This window comes from Corvus moneduloides, chromosome 23 (genome assembly GCF_009650955.1).
Source record: "Corvus moneduloides isolate bCorMon1 chromosome 23, bCorMon1.pri, whole genome shotgun sequence".
Taxonomy (NCBI): domain Eukaryota; kingdom Metazoa; phylum Chordata; class Aves; order Passeriformes; family Corvidae; genus Corvus; species Corvus moneduloides.
In genome coordinates, this window is record NC_045498.1 from 366,774 (window position 1) to 382,264 (window position 15,491).

At 55.7% G+C, this 15,491-nt stretch overlaps 1 protein-coding gene and 1 long non-coding RNA gene across 6 annotated transcripts in view; both read left to right on the top strand.

Annotated features, from left to right (window-relative positions):
- The window catches only part of PTPRU (protein tyrosine phosphatase receptor type U), a 56,815-nt gene extending 49,951 nt beyond the window's left edge, over positions 1-6,864 (top strand). For all 5 annotated transcript variants that reach the window (XM_032132179.1, XM_032132180.1, XM_032132181.1 and 2 more), the window contains 3 exons: positions 403-560; positions 1,656-1,791; positions 4,006-6,864. In XM_032132179.1, coding sequence (XP_031988070.1) covers positions 403-560; positions 1,656-1,791; positions 4,006-4,068 — 357 coding nt within the window. In that variant the 3' untranslated portion in view covers positions 4,069-6,864. The remainder of the gene's footprint in view (positions 1-402; positions 561-1,655; positions 1,792-4,005) is intronic.
- A 1,311-nt stretch (positions 6,865-8,175) lies between these two features.
- On the top strand, positions 8,176-15,040 carry LOC116455172. The gene is made up of 3 exons (XR_004244318.1): positions 8,176-11,638; positions 12,692-12,930; positions 13,284-15,040. It is a non-coding gene; the product is annotated as an uncharacterized LOC116455172 (long non-coding RNA).
- The last annotated feature ends 451 nt before the right edge of the window (positions 15,041-15,491 follow it).

Sequence of the window (15,491 nt, forward strand, 5' to 3'; positions counted from 1 at the left end):
TCCCGCCTCCGTGGCAGCTTCTCAGCAGCCTCCTGGTTTACAGTGAGCACAACAGAGCCACATCCCGTGGATCTTCAGCGTGCAAAGGAAGGGTGTGATGGAGAAGCCCTGGGGAGGCTCAGGGGCCTGGGAGCAGGTTTTGGGGGATACACAGACAAGCCAAGATGCTGTGGGGTCAGATAAACCATGTCAGTGGGGCTTCTCCTGGGCAGGATGGGGTGGTGGAACCAGTGTGAGCTGGAGGAGGAGGCTGAACCATCCGTGTGAAAGCAGCAGGAAAGGGTTTTCCTCTCTGCCTTTTCTGTCTGTGCGTGGCAAACCCCTCCTGCCCTCCATCCAACCTCCAGTGGAGGCAAATGAGGGCAGCCCATGGGTCCCAGCTGATGAGTTTTGCTTTTCCAGTTGCAGGAGGGGCACCTGATGGTCCGGCATTTCCAGTACCTGCGCTGGTCAGCCTATCGAGACACCCCAGACTCCAAGAAGTCCTTCCTGCACCTCCTGGCCCAGGTGGAGAGGTGGCAGAAGGAAAGTGGTGATGGCAGGACTGTGGTGCACTGCTTGTGAGTGTCAGCTGGGGAGGAGCAGGCTCTGCTGGGGGAGAGAGGCCTCCAGGTTCCCTGTCCACAGCTCTGCCTGGAGATCCTCCACAAAGCCCTCAGCGGGGTCCCCACATGGGGCTACCTCTGCCACAACATGAGTTTTGGGTGAGGCACCCTGTGGTCACCTCCTGCGTGAGGTGGATGCTCAGCAGGGGTGACACCAACCTGCCCTTTGTGCTGGTCCCCCACCCTTGGCAGAGGTTCCAGCCCTGTCCCCACGTCCTGTGTGTGTAACAGGCTCCGAAGGGATGTGGATGCCACCCCCACCACTTGCTGCTCATCGGGGGGGGACAGGGAATAATGGAGTGGTTTGGCTGGGAAGGGACCTTAAAGCTCATCTCGTTCCAGTGGGAGGGACACCCTGTACTAGACCAGGTTGCTCCAAGCCCTGTCCAGCCTCGGATGGTCTCCATGCCCCTCCTTCTGGGCGGATTGGCTCACAAACACTGAGTGTGCTCCCCTCGGATGGGACCCGGCACGTTCACAGATGGGGAGAGACAGCAGGAGAGCCTTTAATCAAAAACTAATTACAGCCTTGTCCATCTTCGTTAGCTGAAGGATAATTTGAGAACACGCTTTATAAAGCTCTGGCATCGTGTTCTCTCTTCCTCTCCCCTGTTCCCGTTGCTGCCAGGGATCAGGTGTGGTGGTGTGGGAACGGGGGTTCAGCCAGGATTTGGGGAGGCTCCCAGAGCTCTGGGTGGAACATGGGACGGTTCTTCCAGGCAGCAGCACCACCCTGTCACCAGGCCTGAGTCACCTCTGGGACATGGCAGCTTCCCCAAGGTCACATGGCAGGGCTGGGAGTTGAGCCCAAATGGCCAAAATCCAGCCCTGGTCCAGAAATGTGTTTCCATGCTCTTGTGAGGGTTGGAGGGCAGGATCATTGTCCTGCTACCCCATGGGGCAGGTTCAGGTCCCCATTTTGGGTACAAGGCCCTGCTCTGGGACATCCCCCGGGATGCAGGGTCAGATAGAGAAAGGGAGACTTGGAGGGAGCAGGAAGGGGCTCTGATGCCACCTCCTCACTCCTGACATGTGTCTTTGTCCCACCAGGAACGGAGGTGGCCGGAGTGGCACCTTCTGCGCCTCCACCATGATCCTGGAGATGATCAAGTGTCACAACATGGCAGATGTCTTCTTCGCTGCCAAGACCCTCCGCAACTACAAACCAAATATGGTGGAGACCTTGGTAAGCACCAGACCCTCCCTGTCCACCCTGGCTGCTGGTCCTGGCATGGAGGAGAGGTGCTGGGGATGCTCACCCCCCACAACACCGCCGTTTCCACCACGATGAGCATCATGGGCCTCCTCACGCCAGCACAGTGCTGGGATGGGCTGGGAAGTGAGGCAGCTCGTCAGAGCAGCCTTGGGCTTGTCTTCATCCTGCTGTGCCAGCTTGGCCTCGGAGTCAGTGCTGGGACTGTTGGAAATCCTCCCCAGGAGTTGTAACACAGAGTCACATTCACCCATGGGATGCAGCTGTGGTTCTTTGGAAGGTTTGTGGTGTTGGGAGCAGCTCTGGTGTGGAGTCAGATAAATTCCTGTCGGACTTATAAAAGGGAATGAGCATTTGGAGTGAAGTGAATGGGTGGACAAGCTGCTGGGAGCAGCAGTGGACTGATATGTCCTGAGGGGGAGGCTGGAGCTGGCAGCAGGTCAGGGCAAACAGCCCCTGCCCTAGTTCAGGGCCTGATGATGGAACAGGGGAGGGAGCAGGCGCGTGTCCATCTCCGTGGTGGAGGGATCCAGGTGCCTCATGATGTTTTAAAAGCAAGTCAGCTGGAAATGTTTACCCTGTTTGGATTATAAAATCCCTAAGTTGCAAAATGAAATGGTTCTGAGGAAGGGATGTGATTTGCATTAGGAATTAAAAGCAGAGGAGAAGGTGAGGGAGGGGAGAGGGGAGCAGGGGGAGGGATGCAGATAATGGAAAGATGATGTGACGAGCATGAAGCCACCAGACCCATTGGGCTAAATTGCAAAGGTATTAAAAAAAGGCAAAATTTCCCATCAAGACACGAGCCTCCTCCCGCCTCAAATGAACCTGAACTGACTATTCTGGGAATCTCAATCTCCCAGAGTCACCGGGAGGCCGGATCCGTGCCTGGTGTGAGGAGCTCATCCCAGCGGAGAGCACTTCCCGCTGCCTGTGCCTCTTCCCCCTCTTGCCCTGGGGGTTATTTTTATATGATGATAAATGGAAACAATCCCTTTCCTTAATCCAAAAAGCATTATGTGCTTTTAATCTGGACTGCCGCAGCCTCCTTGCTTTGAAGTCCTTCTCCCCCTCTGCCCGCTCCCACCTGGGATCCCGGAGCTGCCCACCCGTGTGGGATAACGGGATTTTCATGCTGGTGCTCAGGCCCAAATCCCTGTCCTGCAGCTGGGATTTGGGGAGATGAGCTCTCCCCTCTCCCTCCCTGCTGTCACACCCAGAGTGCTCCCACTGGATGTCCCAGTGCTTGTAGCAGCACCAAAATCCTGATTTATTTGGAGTTTTTCCCCCCCTCTGGCCGGTTTTGCTCACTGGAGCAGCATCTCCTGGGGATGGGCACTGCCGCGGTCGGAGCTCTCCCGAGGTTTCTGTGCTGTGAGTTGTACGAGGGTGGCAGAGCACGGGAGCAGGGCATGGAGAGGAGGACAGGGGTGGATGAGTATGCCTTCACAAGCCCCAGTTCAGGGATTTTTGTTACAAAACCACGAGTCAGCCACTCTGGGCTTCCCCTTTACGCAGCTGAGGGGAGTGAAGGCTGGGAGGATGCTGACACCATCCCTGGATGTCTCAGGAAAAGGTGGGAGAGCAAGCCCGGTCCTGCCGGGCAGGAGAATTTGTGATAAAGGAACGTCCTGGCAGCCAGGGCAGGGCATCTCCATCCACTACAGCCAGGGGTATTTGCCTGGGTGCTCTCCCCTTTCCCAGCCTCTGCTGAACTCAGAAACAAGCATTCCTCGATTTCCTGCCTAAGGTTTTATTTTGGACACCTCCTGACCCCAGACTCCATCATTCCCACAGCTCTGCCACCATTTGATTGACAGCTGTCAGTCACTGAGGTGATGAGGTCGCTGAATCCCCAGTGCTGGTTGTACCTGGGATGGGGAATAAAGGTATTTTCACAGGAAGGGGATGTTGCAGTCCAGGTCCCTCCCTCGGGGCAGGGGGAGGTGCCGTGTGTCCCCAGAGTGCTGGATTTCCGTGCGTGTGGGGCCGTGCGATGTGCCCCAGCAGTGGCTGTCGTTGGCCAAGAGAGGGGTTTTTCCTGGCTGTGGCTTCAGCTGGACTGTCACGGGGCCCGAGAGGCTGACAGGTGTTTCCTTAAGGCTGCTGACGTGTTTTTCCTCAGACAGGGACACATTTGGGAAATTCCCTTGGGATGGTAACATCCCCTCTTCTCTCCCCGAACAGGAGCAGTACCATTTCTGCTACGACATAGCACTGGAATACCTGGAGTCCCTGGAGACCAGATAGCACCTGGCCACGGAGGGGCACCAAGGGCTGTGCAGGGGCCGTGCCAGCCGCGCTTCCCAGCTGGACGCTGCGGCCCTGCTTGGGGTGGGGAGGGAAACAGCAAAGGACCCACCGGGAAACCCTTCGGATGCAGGAAACGAACGGACGTGGGGATGTGTTGGCTGCTCTACCTTCCGCAGCTCTCCATCTTCATCCTCCGCTCTCCATCCTTCCTCCCTGCCCCGGGCATGTCCGAGCGGCCACGGGTGGATCCCACAACTCATCCCGTCCCTTGGAGTCACGCCTGGGGTTGGTGTGTGCAGGATGAGGCCCTGCGGTGCTGGTGAGTCTGGAGGGGAGGAAGAGGAACCGGAAGGAGCCGAGGCTGTTCCCCAGCAGGGAAGGATGGATACTGGGAGATGCTGCTCTGTTGTGTGTGGAATTGAAGCTGCTCCTGGAGGAGCCCGGAGGCTGCCAGAGGTTTTCCCTCGGTGGGACTCACTCTGAGCCGGAGCAGAGACACCCCAGGAGCTCTTGAGTTTTTGCCCGTTCGTGCCATGAGTTTGATCCTCGCTTGTTTTAGTTCTGTGAGTTCTGCCCCGTTGTGTATCCAGCCCTGGACAGGCAGGGGTGAGGGGTGAGGGGTGGGGGGCACTGGCCAGGCAGTGTCCCTCTGCAGGGACCAACCCGGACCCTCCTGGTGCTTCTGCAAAGCTTCTGAGGGGATGGTTCCCCAGCATCTCCACACCTTCCTCTCCACCTGTAGCAGTGAATTCCTCCTGGTGTCCCACAGGCACTGGCCCATGGGGTCTGCTTTTAACCCCTTGTGTGTAGCTGCATTTGAAGCAAAATCCTCAAAATTCGGGTCCATCCCAAATACTTCCTGGATGTCACCCCCGGGCAGTTGCCTGTTGATGCTCTTGGCTTTTGCTGGGGCTGGTGGGGCGGGAGGGCCGGTTTTGGGGTGGCGTTGGCTTGGGCTGAGCTGTGCTGAAGCCGTGGCCGTGTGTCGGGGCTGGACAGGGGGAGGTCCCCACATCCCTGTGCCCCCGGGGCTGGTGGCTGAAGGTACCTGAGGCTTTTTAGCTCCATCCTGCTGCAGGTGGGTGTGCAATGGCACTTTCTCCATCTGCTGTTGTGGAAATTACCGGGATTCTGCTCTCAGCCTGGTTGTAATAAAATAAACGGCCTTGGGAAGGTGCAGCCGGAGGGATCCATGTCTGGGGTCTGCCAGGGGAACTGAGGGGAGGTTGGTTCTGTCCTGAGGACCAGGCAGAACCCTTCTGAGGGGGATGGAGCAGAGCGGATGAGAAACTGTCCTCCACATGCTGGAGGTTTCCTGTGGGCAACCCTGTCCTTCATCCATCTGCCATCCTTCACCCCCATGCTCCAGCCCCACCTCCCCAGGGCAGGGGCAACTTCCCACCCTGCCTGCCTGGAGCTGGTGATCCCTTTACCCAGGAAGCTCTCCCCAGGGAATCACGAAGGCTGCACAGCTGAAATGGCCGTGTCCTGGAGGAGCAAACCCAGGAGCTGTTTCCATCCACCTGCCAAGGGTGAAGGAGAGCAGGAAGAGCTGTCCCTGTCCTCTCTCCCCTTGGACAATGTGCTGCTGCTGTGGTGATGGGGATTCCAGCATCGTCCCAGACCCTTGGCTCTCCCACTGCCTTCCTGAGGAATTCACAGCCTGACAATAACTTATTCCAAGGGCTATTTGACACCATCCCTTCTTTCTCTCCTGCCTCACCTGCCTCACCTGCCGTGAGCCCATTCTGTCTCATCATCAAAAGCTCTTTGTTTACCCCCAAATGGTCTGGTAACACCAGTACCTGGCTACACCAGTGCTCACACTGGGATAAATCAGTGTCCTTTTCCCAGTCCCCATCTCTCCACAGACCTGTCCGTGCTGTCCTAGGGAAGGTGCTGCACAGTGGCTGCAGAAAGGAGCAGAAATTGTTTGGTTTTGTGTGAAAATAGCTGAGCTGAGCCTCCGAAATCCCTGGGAATGGGATGGTTTGGGGGCTGTTCAGCCCTAGGAACTGGAGGGGTCCAGTTCCTGCTGGACCACCCACATCCTCCTGGGGTCCAGAGGGCGGGAGCGTCCCATAGGGCTCCGCAGGTGAAGTATTGCCAGGAGGAGGAAAAGGAGGAAAACTGAAACCCCAGGTAGTCCTACAGAGACAACAGAGACTGGAGGAGCTGTATATATGTTTTAAAATCAAGATTCTTTCCTTTTTATTTTATTTTGATGCCTCCTTGCTGGGTGTCTCTGGGTTTTTAGGGCATCTCTGGTGAAGGGCAGACTTTGAAATCCAAGTGCTATGAAACCCAACCCATCTCCAGCTCCTACTGAGATGCTCCTCGGACACGAGGCAAGGCCATCCTGTACATAGAAATATATATATAGAAATCTATATATAAAAATATAAATACTGTTCTTAAGATGGATAATGTTTATTGGTATTACAGATTGGAGTGGTGCTTTTTTTTTTTTAAATAAAAACAAAACAAAAGGAAAAAAATTAAAACCCAAGAAAAACACCAAATTGGAACGATTTTGTCTATATGCAGAAAAAGTGAACCTAAAAGCTGGCAGCACCCCAGAGCTGCTGCCAAAGGGACTTGGGACCATGAGGCAGCTCCACCATGGAGGGGACAGGGCAGTGGGACTGAGGGAGGGACACGTCTGATGTGGATTGTACCACGCACATCCAGCTGTTGTTAACTGTTTTTTTATTATTTTGTTATATTATTATTATTTTTGGCTTTCTTTCCTTTGAAGAAAATCAGTTGCATAAATAAATGTTCCAAATTTGTGATGGCCTCTGGAGTTCTTTCCTGGCTCTGGGCTGGGAGCTGTGCTGTGGGGAGCCCTGAGCTGCAGAACAAGCCTCTCCCTCAGCCCTGTCTTTTAAAGGGTATTTTTGGGAGTGGCTTTGCAGGGCCAGGTTCCTGCAAAGCCCTCATGGCACAGATGGGGTTGCCCTGTGCTTCCAGAGCTTTGCTGTTGGTGTCCCCCTGGAGATCTCGGACAGGTCGGGGTTTCCCAGGCACCCTGGCTGCCCACAGCTTCTGATGGACCTTCCCCATTGCTGGAGAAGGTGGTGTGGAGGAAAAAGTATCCCAAGGCCTTTCTCAGCTGGAAAATGAAATCCTGTTGTAAGAAGAGCCTTCAGGAAAAGTTCCTGCATTGTCCTCAGTGATTTATTTATTACGAAGCAGCCTTCGGTTAAATGTGTTGTGATATGAAACACTTCCAGTAACACTTGAGTCTTAATTTAATGGAGACCAAGGAAAAAAAATCTAATTGACTTGTCAGGATTGTTTTTCATCTTTAATTAAGGCTCGTGAAGGAAGCAGTAATTACACTTTACTGATAAATAATAAAAAGGGGGATCATGCAAATTAAAGCCAAGTCCTGCCCTCGGGAAGGGCTTGGGGTGCGTGGGGTCAGCCCTGGCAGGGGTGTCCCTGGGGATGAGCTCTGTGTCCCCAGGGCTGTCCTGGAGGGCAGGGTGGGCTCGGGCTGGTCTGGAGTGAACAGAGAGACAGCAGCTGCTCCCACCAGGGGCCGTGAGCTGTGGCTCATTAAGGTAAAACAGGGAGCAGTTCTGTGGGGACACCGGTGGTGGCCACTGGGTCTGGTGGCTCTCGGGGGCCCTGGGAGCTCGGAGGTGTGGGTGGCATCAGTGTCCTTCCTCCCCTTCTCCCTGCAACTTCTGGAAGAGGCATGGACAGCCCGGAGAGCCAACAGGGCCTCAGAGCCGGGACAGGAGCAGAAGTCCAGGTGCTCATCCTGTGGAGATGTCCTGCGGAGATGTCCCTCTGTGCCACCCTGGATTCATCGGTGTGGCCTGGTGAGTGACCTATGGGGGGTGGAATGGGATGAGGTGGGATGGGATGGGATGGGATGGGATTGGATGGGGTGGGATGGGATGGGATGGGATGGAGTGGGATGGGACGGGATGGGGTGGGATGGGATGGGATGGGATGGGATGGGATGGGATGGGATGGGATGGGATGGGATGGGATGGGATGGGACGGGATGGGGTGGGATAGGATGGGATGGGATGGGATGGGATGAGACCACTCTTTCCCTGCTGTGCAGAGCCAGGAGAGCTTGGCGTGGGCATGGCTTGAGGCGCTTGGGTGCCCATGCTGCTCTGCCAGGCCTGGATGGATCAGAGCTGCTTAAAGGGAGCATTTGCATGTCAATAACCAATGCAAATATGTGTCCAATGCCCGGCTCCTGGCTCCTGGGAATCGCTTGTCAACTCCATGCCTCCTTTGTGCTGTTATCTGCAGCACACATGCCCGGTAGGGCTGGTAATAATTTCCCTAAGCCAATGTCATGGTATTGTTGGAGGTGACCTGGATATTCTCATTCCATCCACAGGCTCGTTCCCTAATCCTGGCTGACAGACAGTGCTGGAAATGTTGGGGAGCCCAGCTCCAGCCCGGGGGATGTCCAGCAGCAGCCACAGAGGTGGCATGGGGGGACCCCTGTCCCACCCCTCTCCACCTGCCCAGAGGGGTCAGTGTTCCCAGTGGGTGCTTAGCTTTGTCCTCCAAGCCCACCGTGGCCATCCTGCCCCTGGAGAGCCCCAGAGCACCCTCAGGATGCGGGGAGTGTTGTCAGGAGGTGCCCAGATCTCACCCACCCAGGTATCGAGGGCTGTGACCGAGGCAGTCACAGGAATTGTGGGCAGGGATTCCTCCTCCTCCTCTCCTCCCTCAGTGCTCCAGGGGAAGCTGATCCCTTCCTGGCGTGGGGGTCCCACCTGGAACCCCCACCCCATCCCCCCCAGCAGCTCATGGCCCTTCAGCCCTCTAAGGTTTGGGCTTTTCCTTTTGATGTGGCATTTTGGCAGCTGCCTTGAGCCAAGGGGCAGAGCAGAGGCAGGGCTGGGGGAGGCTGTGTTAAGCCCTCCTGATTAACCTTGGCAGGTTAATTCATCAAAATGAAACCCAAATTCAATTAATTGCAGTGGCCTGTTTATCACCTGGGATGTCCCTCCGAGGCCGAGAGCTGCCGTGGCTCAGGCTGGGCCCATCCCCTCCATCCCCTCTCTGCTCCCTGTCCTGCAGAGACCTGCCGAGCATCCGCGCTGCCCGAGGAGGCTGGGATGGGACACACCCGTCCCACTCCTGTCCCTGGGGCAGGGCCACGTGCCCGGAGCACCCGTCCATCCTTGCTGGGTTTGTTTTTGGGCACAGGTGAGGGGAGGGCTGGCTGGGTGGGGTGACCTTGTGAGGTGACCTTGTTCCCATGGACAGCTGGGCCCTGCAGGGATGCCCGGGGCTCTGATTCCACGGTGGGCACAGGGAGTAGAGGCTGAAGAGTCCAGGGATGTGCCCATCTCCCCAAGCCATGATCCAGCGGCACAGACACTGCGCTTTTCCAGAGACTTCCCACCTCTCCAGTGCCCCAAGTGCTGTGGGATGGTTTATTTAAGTAGCCTTAACTGGGCTGTAATCTCTATGCTGCTCATGTCACCTCTGAATGCTCCATCCCAAGGCTCAATGGGAAGAATTTGTATTTTGAAATAAATATTTCCTCACGGTGTGCAAAATATCTAATCATGTATTTATCCTTAAGTACTTCCAAAAGTCAACATAATTATTCCAGTCCCATTAAGTTTAATTTGCAGTAAATTATGCATTTAGCTTTAAGTTGAGGTTGTTGGTTAGAGCCAAGATAAAGCTCTTGCTATTTATAAAGCAGTATTTCAGCACAGATACAAAACACAAATGCTTGGACAAGAAAATCCTGCTCGGGAAGTTTGGGGAGAATTTCAAATAGGGAGGTTAACAAAAATATCTGTGGAGTGAGTGTCTAATCACAGATGTGTGAACACACTCAGTCAACTAAAATGAACTCCCAAACAGCTTCTGGAGGCCTGGGCTGCCAAAAGAATTTTCCTCTGGCTAAAAAATGTGATATTTTTTTCAGGACGTGGTTTTGAAAAACAAATTAATCATTTAACTTTTCTCTTAGTGTCATATCTTTGAGGTTCACAGGACAGGGAAGGTGTTCCTGCTGGAAGAGGTGGAAGAGCTTTTACCTGTGATTTATCTGTGGTCTCAGGTGTCCCTGCAGATGAACGGCAGCGGGGAATTGATCTCCCCCTTCCCGAGGAGCCCGGAGCCCTTGGGGCCCACAGGGGATCTGTGACGGCAGATGGGGCTCAGTCGGCCCTTCCACGTTAATGGCTCTGCATCCAGGTCTCCATGGATGGGTCCACGTCTCCAGGTGCCAGACCTCTGCCTTTCAGGGTCAATGGCCAAGTGACAATTTCTTCCCAGTCCCAGGAGGTGAAAAAAGTGATGGGAGGACTTTCAATTCCAAAGAAACCGCGTTGGTGGAGCCAGTGGATGGAGAACTGCCCGTTTGCTGGTGGGCTGGAGGATGGTTCCTCAGGTAGGGCAGGAGTGGAGTCTGGCAGTGGCTCTGTGTGCACGTTCAGGAGAAGATCTCTCAGGGCTTCACCTCTCCCTTCCTGAACCCAGCACAGCTTTATCTGAGCCGGAGTCCTTGGGCTGCTCCCCTGCGTGCGGCGTCCTGGGGAGGGGCTGGGGACTGCCCCTGAGCCGGGCAGAGCATCTCCCGTCACTCACTGTCACCCTGGGGACAACGATGCTGCATCCCCCTGCCCTGCCCTGCCCTGCCCGAGCTCCTGGGCACGGACAGTGCAGTGCCAGCGAGGCAGGACTCACCCAGGGTGCCTGGGCTGCTGCTGCTGCTGCTGATCCAGAGGGCTCAGCTGGGTGCTGGAGCTGCCAGAATTCTGAAGAGAAGGCACTGAGCCGTGTCTGAGCTCCTGGGGCCCCTCCTGGGGCCACTCAGAGCTGAATGTGCCCAAAATTACTGAGGACTTGGGAACACGAGGGCCTGGAGCTGCCCCTCGGGGCTGCACTGAGGCCACAGCCAGGGCAGCAGCAGGGAAGGGTCTGTGGGGAGCCTGGGGCTGTTCCTGGCAGAGCAGTGCTCCCCAAAGGAGCTGTCCCCATGGGGATGGCAAATTTGGGTGACTTCCAGGAGGTTTTGCCTGCAGGATGGGATTCTGGCTGAGTGCTGGGGGGCTTGGGCACATTTCTCCCCCCTTGCAGGGTGGGAGAACAGCCCATCCATCCATCCATCCATCCATCCATCCATCCATCCATCCATCCCCCTGCCAACATTCCCCGGCTGACATCCTCCCCCCGATGTCCCCCCCATGTGCTGCCATTCACAAGGACTCTTCTCTCCCTCCCGCCTCTCCCGAAGCCTTTTCGCTGCGTGTGAGAGGATCCCCGCAGCTGCCCCAGGGTGCGGCCGCTGTTCTGTTCTCGTTCCGCAGCGCTCCGAGCTGCCCCGGCTGGGGCCCGGCGCCGGGGGTGGCTCTGGCCGTGTCCCTGCCGGTCACAGCGGCCTCGGGGGGGGCAGATGTTGGCAGAACCCCCGTCCTCTGGTGACCCAGCGCACGAACACCTCAGGTGCTGCCTGTTGATCCAGCTCTCGCCGCTCCGACACGGATGGTGTTTAAAACAGCAACAAAAAAGGGAATGTGGAGCAGCTCGTCTGTCCCTGCTCCGCAGGACACTTAATGAGGTTGGAAGAGCGATTGGCTGACTCGGCGTCTCCAGGATTTTTGTTTTTACAAAATTAGAATTCATTCGAAATGTCTGGCTGGGAACTAGATCTCATTGCCTGATTCTTTCCTCGGGATTTACGGCAAGAAGCGTCTAGATCACGGCAGGGAGGCTGGAGGGGCTGTGGGAAGGGCTGGGAAGGGGAAGGCTGTCCCTGAGGATGCGCTGCTGGCTCTGCAGACCCCCGGGAACTCGCTGGGGTTCTGGCAATGGGGGCTGTTGGGGTGGGATTCAGGGAGCTGCTGCTCCAAGGAAGGATTAGAAAGTGCAAGAGCAGTTTCTGTGTAAGCCTGCACTGATCCTGCCGTGCATCCACCCCGGCTTCCCTGGATTTCCTCCTGCCGCCCCTGCAGCTCACCCCGGGGACCTGGAGGAGCACCAGGGGTCAGGCAGGAGCCTCCTCTGAAACCGGGACTTAAGCACTGAAATGTCGAAACTTTTCCAGAATCATTTCACAGCAAATTTCACACCTTGGTTTGGTTTGGGTTTGGTTTGTATTTTTTTTTTCTTTTTTTTAATTTAATTTTTTTTAAAGGAGGACATACTCTACCCTGTCAAAAATGTCTCCTGACTTGTCACTAGAGACCAAACCCTTCTGGGCATCTCTCCAAGCACCTCTCCTGAGCCAGCCCTGGGTCCTGTCTCTGCAGCTGCCATGGGGATCTCCCACCCAAGCCCCAGAGATGCTCCTGAGCCCAGTTATCCCCGTGCTGCCCCTGCCAGAGCAATGGGGACTCTGGGAATGGGCTCGTGCAGGAGAGCAGGGCCATGTCCCCTTCCAGGGATGTGGTTTAGTGGTGGGTTTGGCAGTGCCAGGTTCATGGTTGGACTCGATGATCTCAGAATCCTAAATCATGGAATGCTTTGGGTGGGAAGGACCTTAAACCCCATCCAGTGCCACCCCTGCCATGGGCAGGGGCTCCAAGCCCTGTCCAGCCTGGCCTGGGACACTTCCAGGGATCCACGGGCAGCCACAGCTGCTCTGGGTCACCTGTTCCACCTTTTCTTACAGGTCTTTTCCAGCCTGAGGGACTCTGTGGTTCCATGGCTGTGATTCCCAGCTCCCTGGGGCCCTGTTTGCAGGCACAGCCCATCCCCACCCCCAAGGTGCTGCAGAGGACCAGGGCCAGGAAGAGGCTAGGGGAAGCAGGGAGTAACTGCTGCATCCACGGCCAGGAAACATCCAGCAGCTCCACCCCGAGGGGTTGCAGGTGATCTCCAGACTGGGTCAAGCCGCTGGGCCATGCCAAGGTATGAACTTCCCATCAAATCATGTTCCCCATCTTGCTTTCTCCTTCCTGAGAGCTCTCAGAGACCATTAAGGGAAGCAGGAGATGTTTGCAAGGTTAAGAGACTCCGTGTTTCAACTCACCAGAAGGTTTGCAGTAATTTACAGCTGCAGGCAGCCAGAGCTCTTCATGGGGGGAAGGGAAATGCAATTTAAGAGAACACAAATAAATAAGAAGCCGCAGCAACCAACACTCTCCGATTTAATCCCAGCCCACGAGAAAGATTTATTCAGTTATCTGACAGTTTGATCACTCCAGGAATCCCATAGGTCAACCCATATCTACTGTTATTATCTCTGGGCTGTTTCCACCCAGATGCACAGGGAAGATTTGTTAAAGAAATGAACCAAGGAGGGCGTTGATGGGAGCGAAATGGATGGGACCCCCAGGGACCCTCATCTTGGAGGCAACTCCAGTGATGCTGCTCCACAGCCTGGGCGGGCTCTGGATGGACAGGACCCACCTGGGTTCCCTCAGAACTGCAGAACTGGCCATCCCAGTTGCTCATCCTGGAGGCTGCTGTGTGTGGAGTCGCTGGGGGAGGAACTGGAGGACTTTTCCATTGGGAAAGCCTTGTGGGACACCGGAGTCCCAGGGCTGGAATTCTGGGGAGCCATGCAGGGTTTGCTGCTCCCAATGCCCCTTGGTTCAGATTCCAGAAAAGGGTGAGTGGGAAGCATCCCTTTAGAACCCTGGGGAATAAAATGCAGGCTGGAAGCTTGTGGGGCACCTGCACCATGATCTCCACCCTGTGGCTCCCCCTTCCACCTTCCCCAAGCCCCTTGTCCCCTCTCTCCCACGTGTCTTTGGGGAGCCACCAAAAACACCCTCTGTGGCACTTCTTTGCCCATTTGGATTATTTTCTGCAAATTAACCCTTTCTCAGCCCTTCCCCACTCCTTCCCTCGCTGTCTAATGATTTCCTGCTGCAGAGAGTGCCTTTTGCTGTCGGAGCTGCCTGGGAATGGCACCAGAAAGCCACGGGAAGCTCTCCCACGCAGTCGGGCACGTAGCCACAGAGACATATGCAGAGGGAAGGGCAGCCTGTTCCAACAAACAGCCGGAGTGCAGAGACACAAACACACACAAACAAACAGGCCCACCCGCCCAGAGCACCTGAAACACGCCCACATGGGCAGGTGCTTCAGTGGGCCTGGCTGGAGCCACTCAGAGTCACCAAAGTGCAGGGGGATGCACAGATTTCCCCTTCCCTGCTCCCACAGCAAGAGAAAATGCGAGGCTGGGGCACAAATACCTTGAATTGCCTGCATTGGCTGCCCTGGAGCCAGACCATTTGGCAAAGGCCCCTCTTGGTTTGAGTTTCCCTGGCTGAAATTAAATATTGCCAAGCTCCAGAAGCTGAGGTTGTTTGCAAACCTGTCCTTGCCCAATTTCATGCCTTTTACAGGCTTTTTCATTTGGAGAAAGGCTGGCTAAAGGCTGCACAAGGGTGGGCAGGAAACTGCAGGCCCAGGAGAGCGTGTGGGATGGGTAGATGGAAGCCTAATTAGTGGCGTTGCTTTAATTGAGCACAGGAAGGGGTTGGAGATTTTGTTGAAAATGTTGTTTTTCTTTTGATCCAGGGTTTTTCCAGCATTAACTAAATAACTGCTGATAGCCTGGCTGGGCTCTAAACACCATGTCAGCAGGGGAAGGTGTTTGACTTGGCTCCAGGAGGAGAGATTTTGCATGGAAAAACCAGCCAGGGTCTTTTCCCTGGCATGACATCCAGGGGTGGGAGCAGAGGGGGTTTGGGCACTGCCCACCTGGGAGCTGGGTTTCGCTTCAGCTGTGAGGGGTGGGGGACCCCAAAATGTGAGGGTTCCATGGGGAAAAGAGAAAAAATGCTGGATGTTCCTGGGAAGGAAGGAAGGAAGGAGCAAAGCTCGGAAAAGATCAGGCTGCTGCTTTTAATTTTTTTTTTTTCATTCTGTAATTGTAAACATTTCCCTCTGAGGAGCTCACAGAGCTCTGTGTTGACATTGGCTCTTCGGGCCAGAGGGAGGTTTGTGTCAGACCGCAAAGTATTTTTCAATCAAAATAAAAAGCAGCATCAAAAGGGGAATAACGCAACCCCATGAGTGTTGAAACCTGATGTTTCCTGGTGCTTCTCCCCGGCCTTCCCCGCCTCACAAACCCAAACAGGTTTTGCAGAGCTTGGTGTTTCCAGGGGAGCTCTGCGGGTGGGTTTCTGTGCTCCCCCGACCCCAGCCCCGGGCACGGGTCCCTCCTGAGCCCAGCATTCCCCGGCGGTGCCAGGGCAGCGCTGCTCATCCCGCAGCTCAGGGCAGCCTGGAGCCACCGTCCCCGGGGCGAGCTGAGAGCTGCGGACACTGGGGATAAGGTGAGGGGTGGGGTTGGCAGTGCTGGGTTCACGGGTGGACTTAGTGACATTAAAGTTCTTTTCCAACCCAAATCCTTCTGTGCTCCTCCCCGTGGGCTGGACCAGCCGCGCCGGCTCTGCCTCAGCTCCTGTCTGTTCTCCCGCAGCCCCGATGCCCGTGCCAGGCTCTCTGCAGCTGCT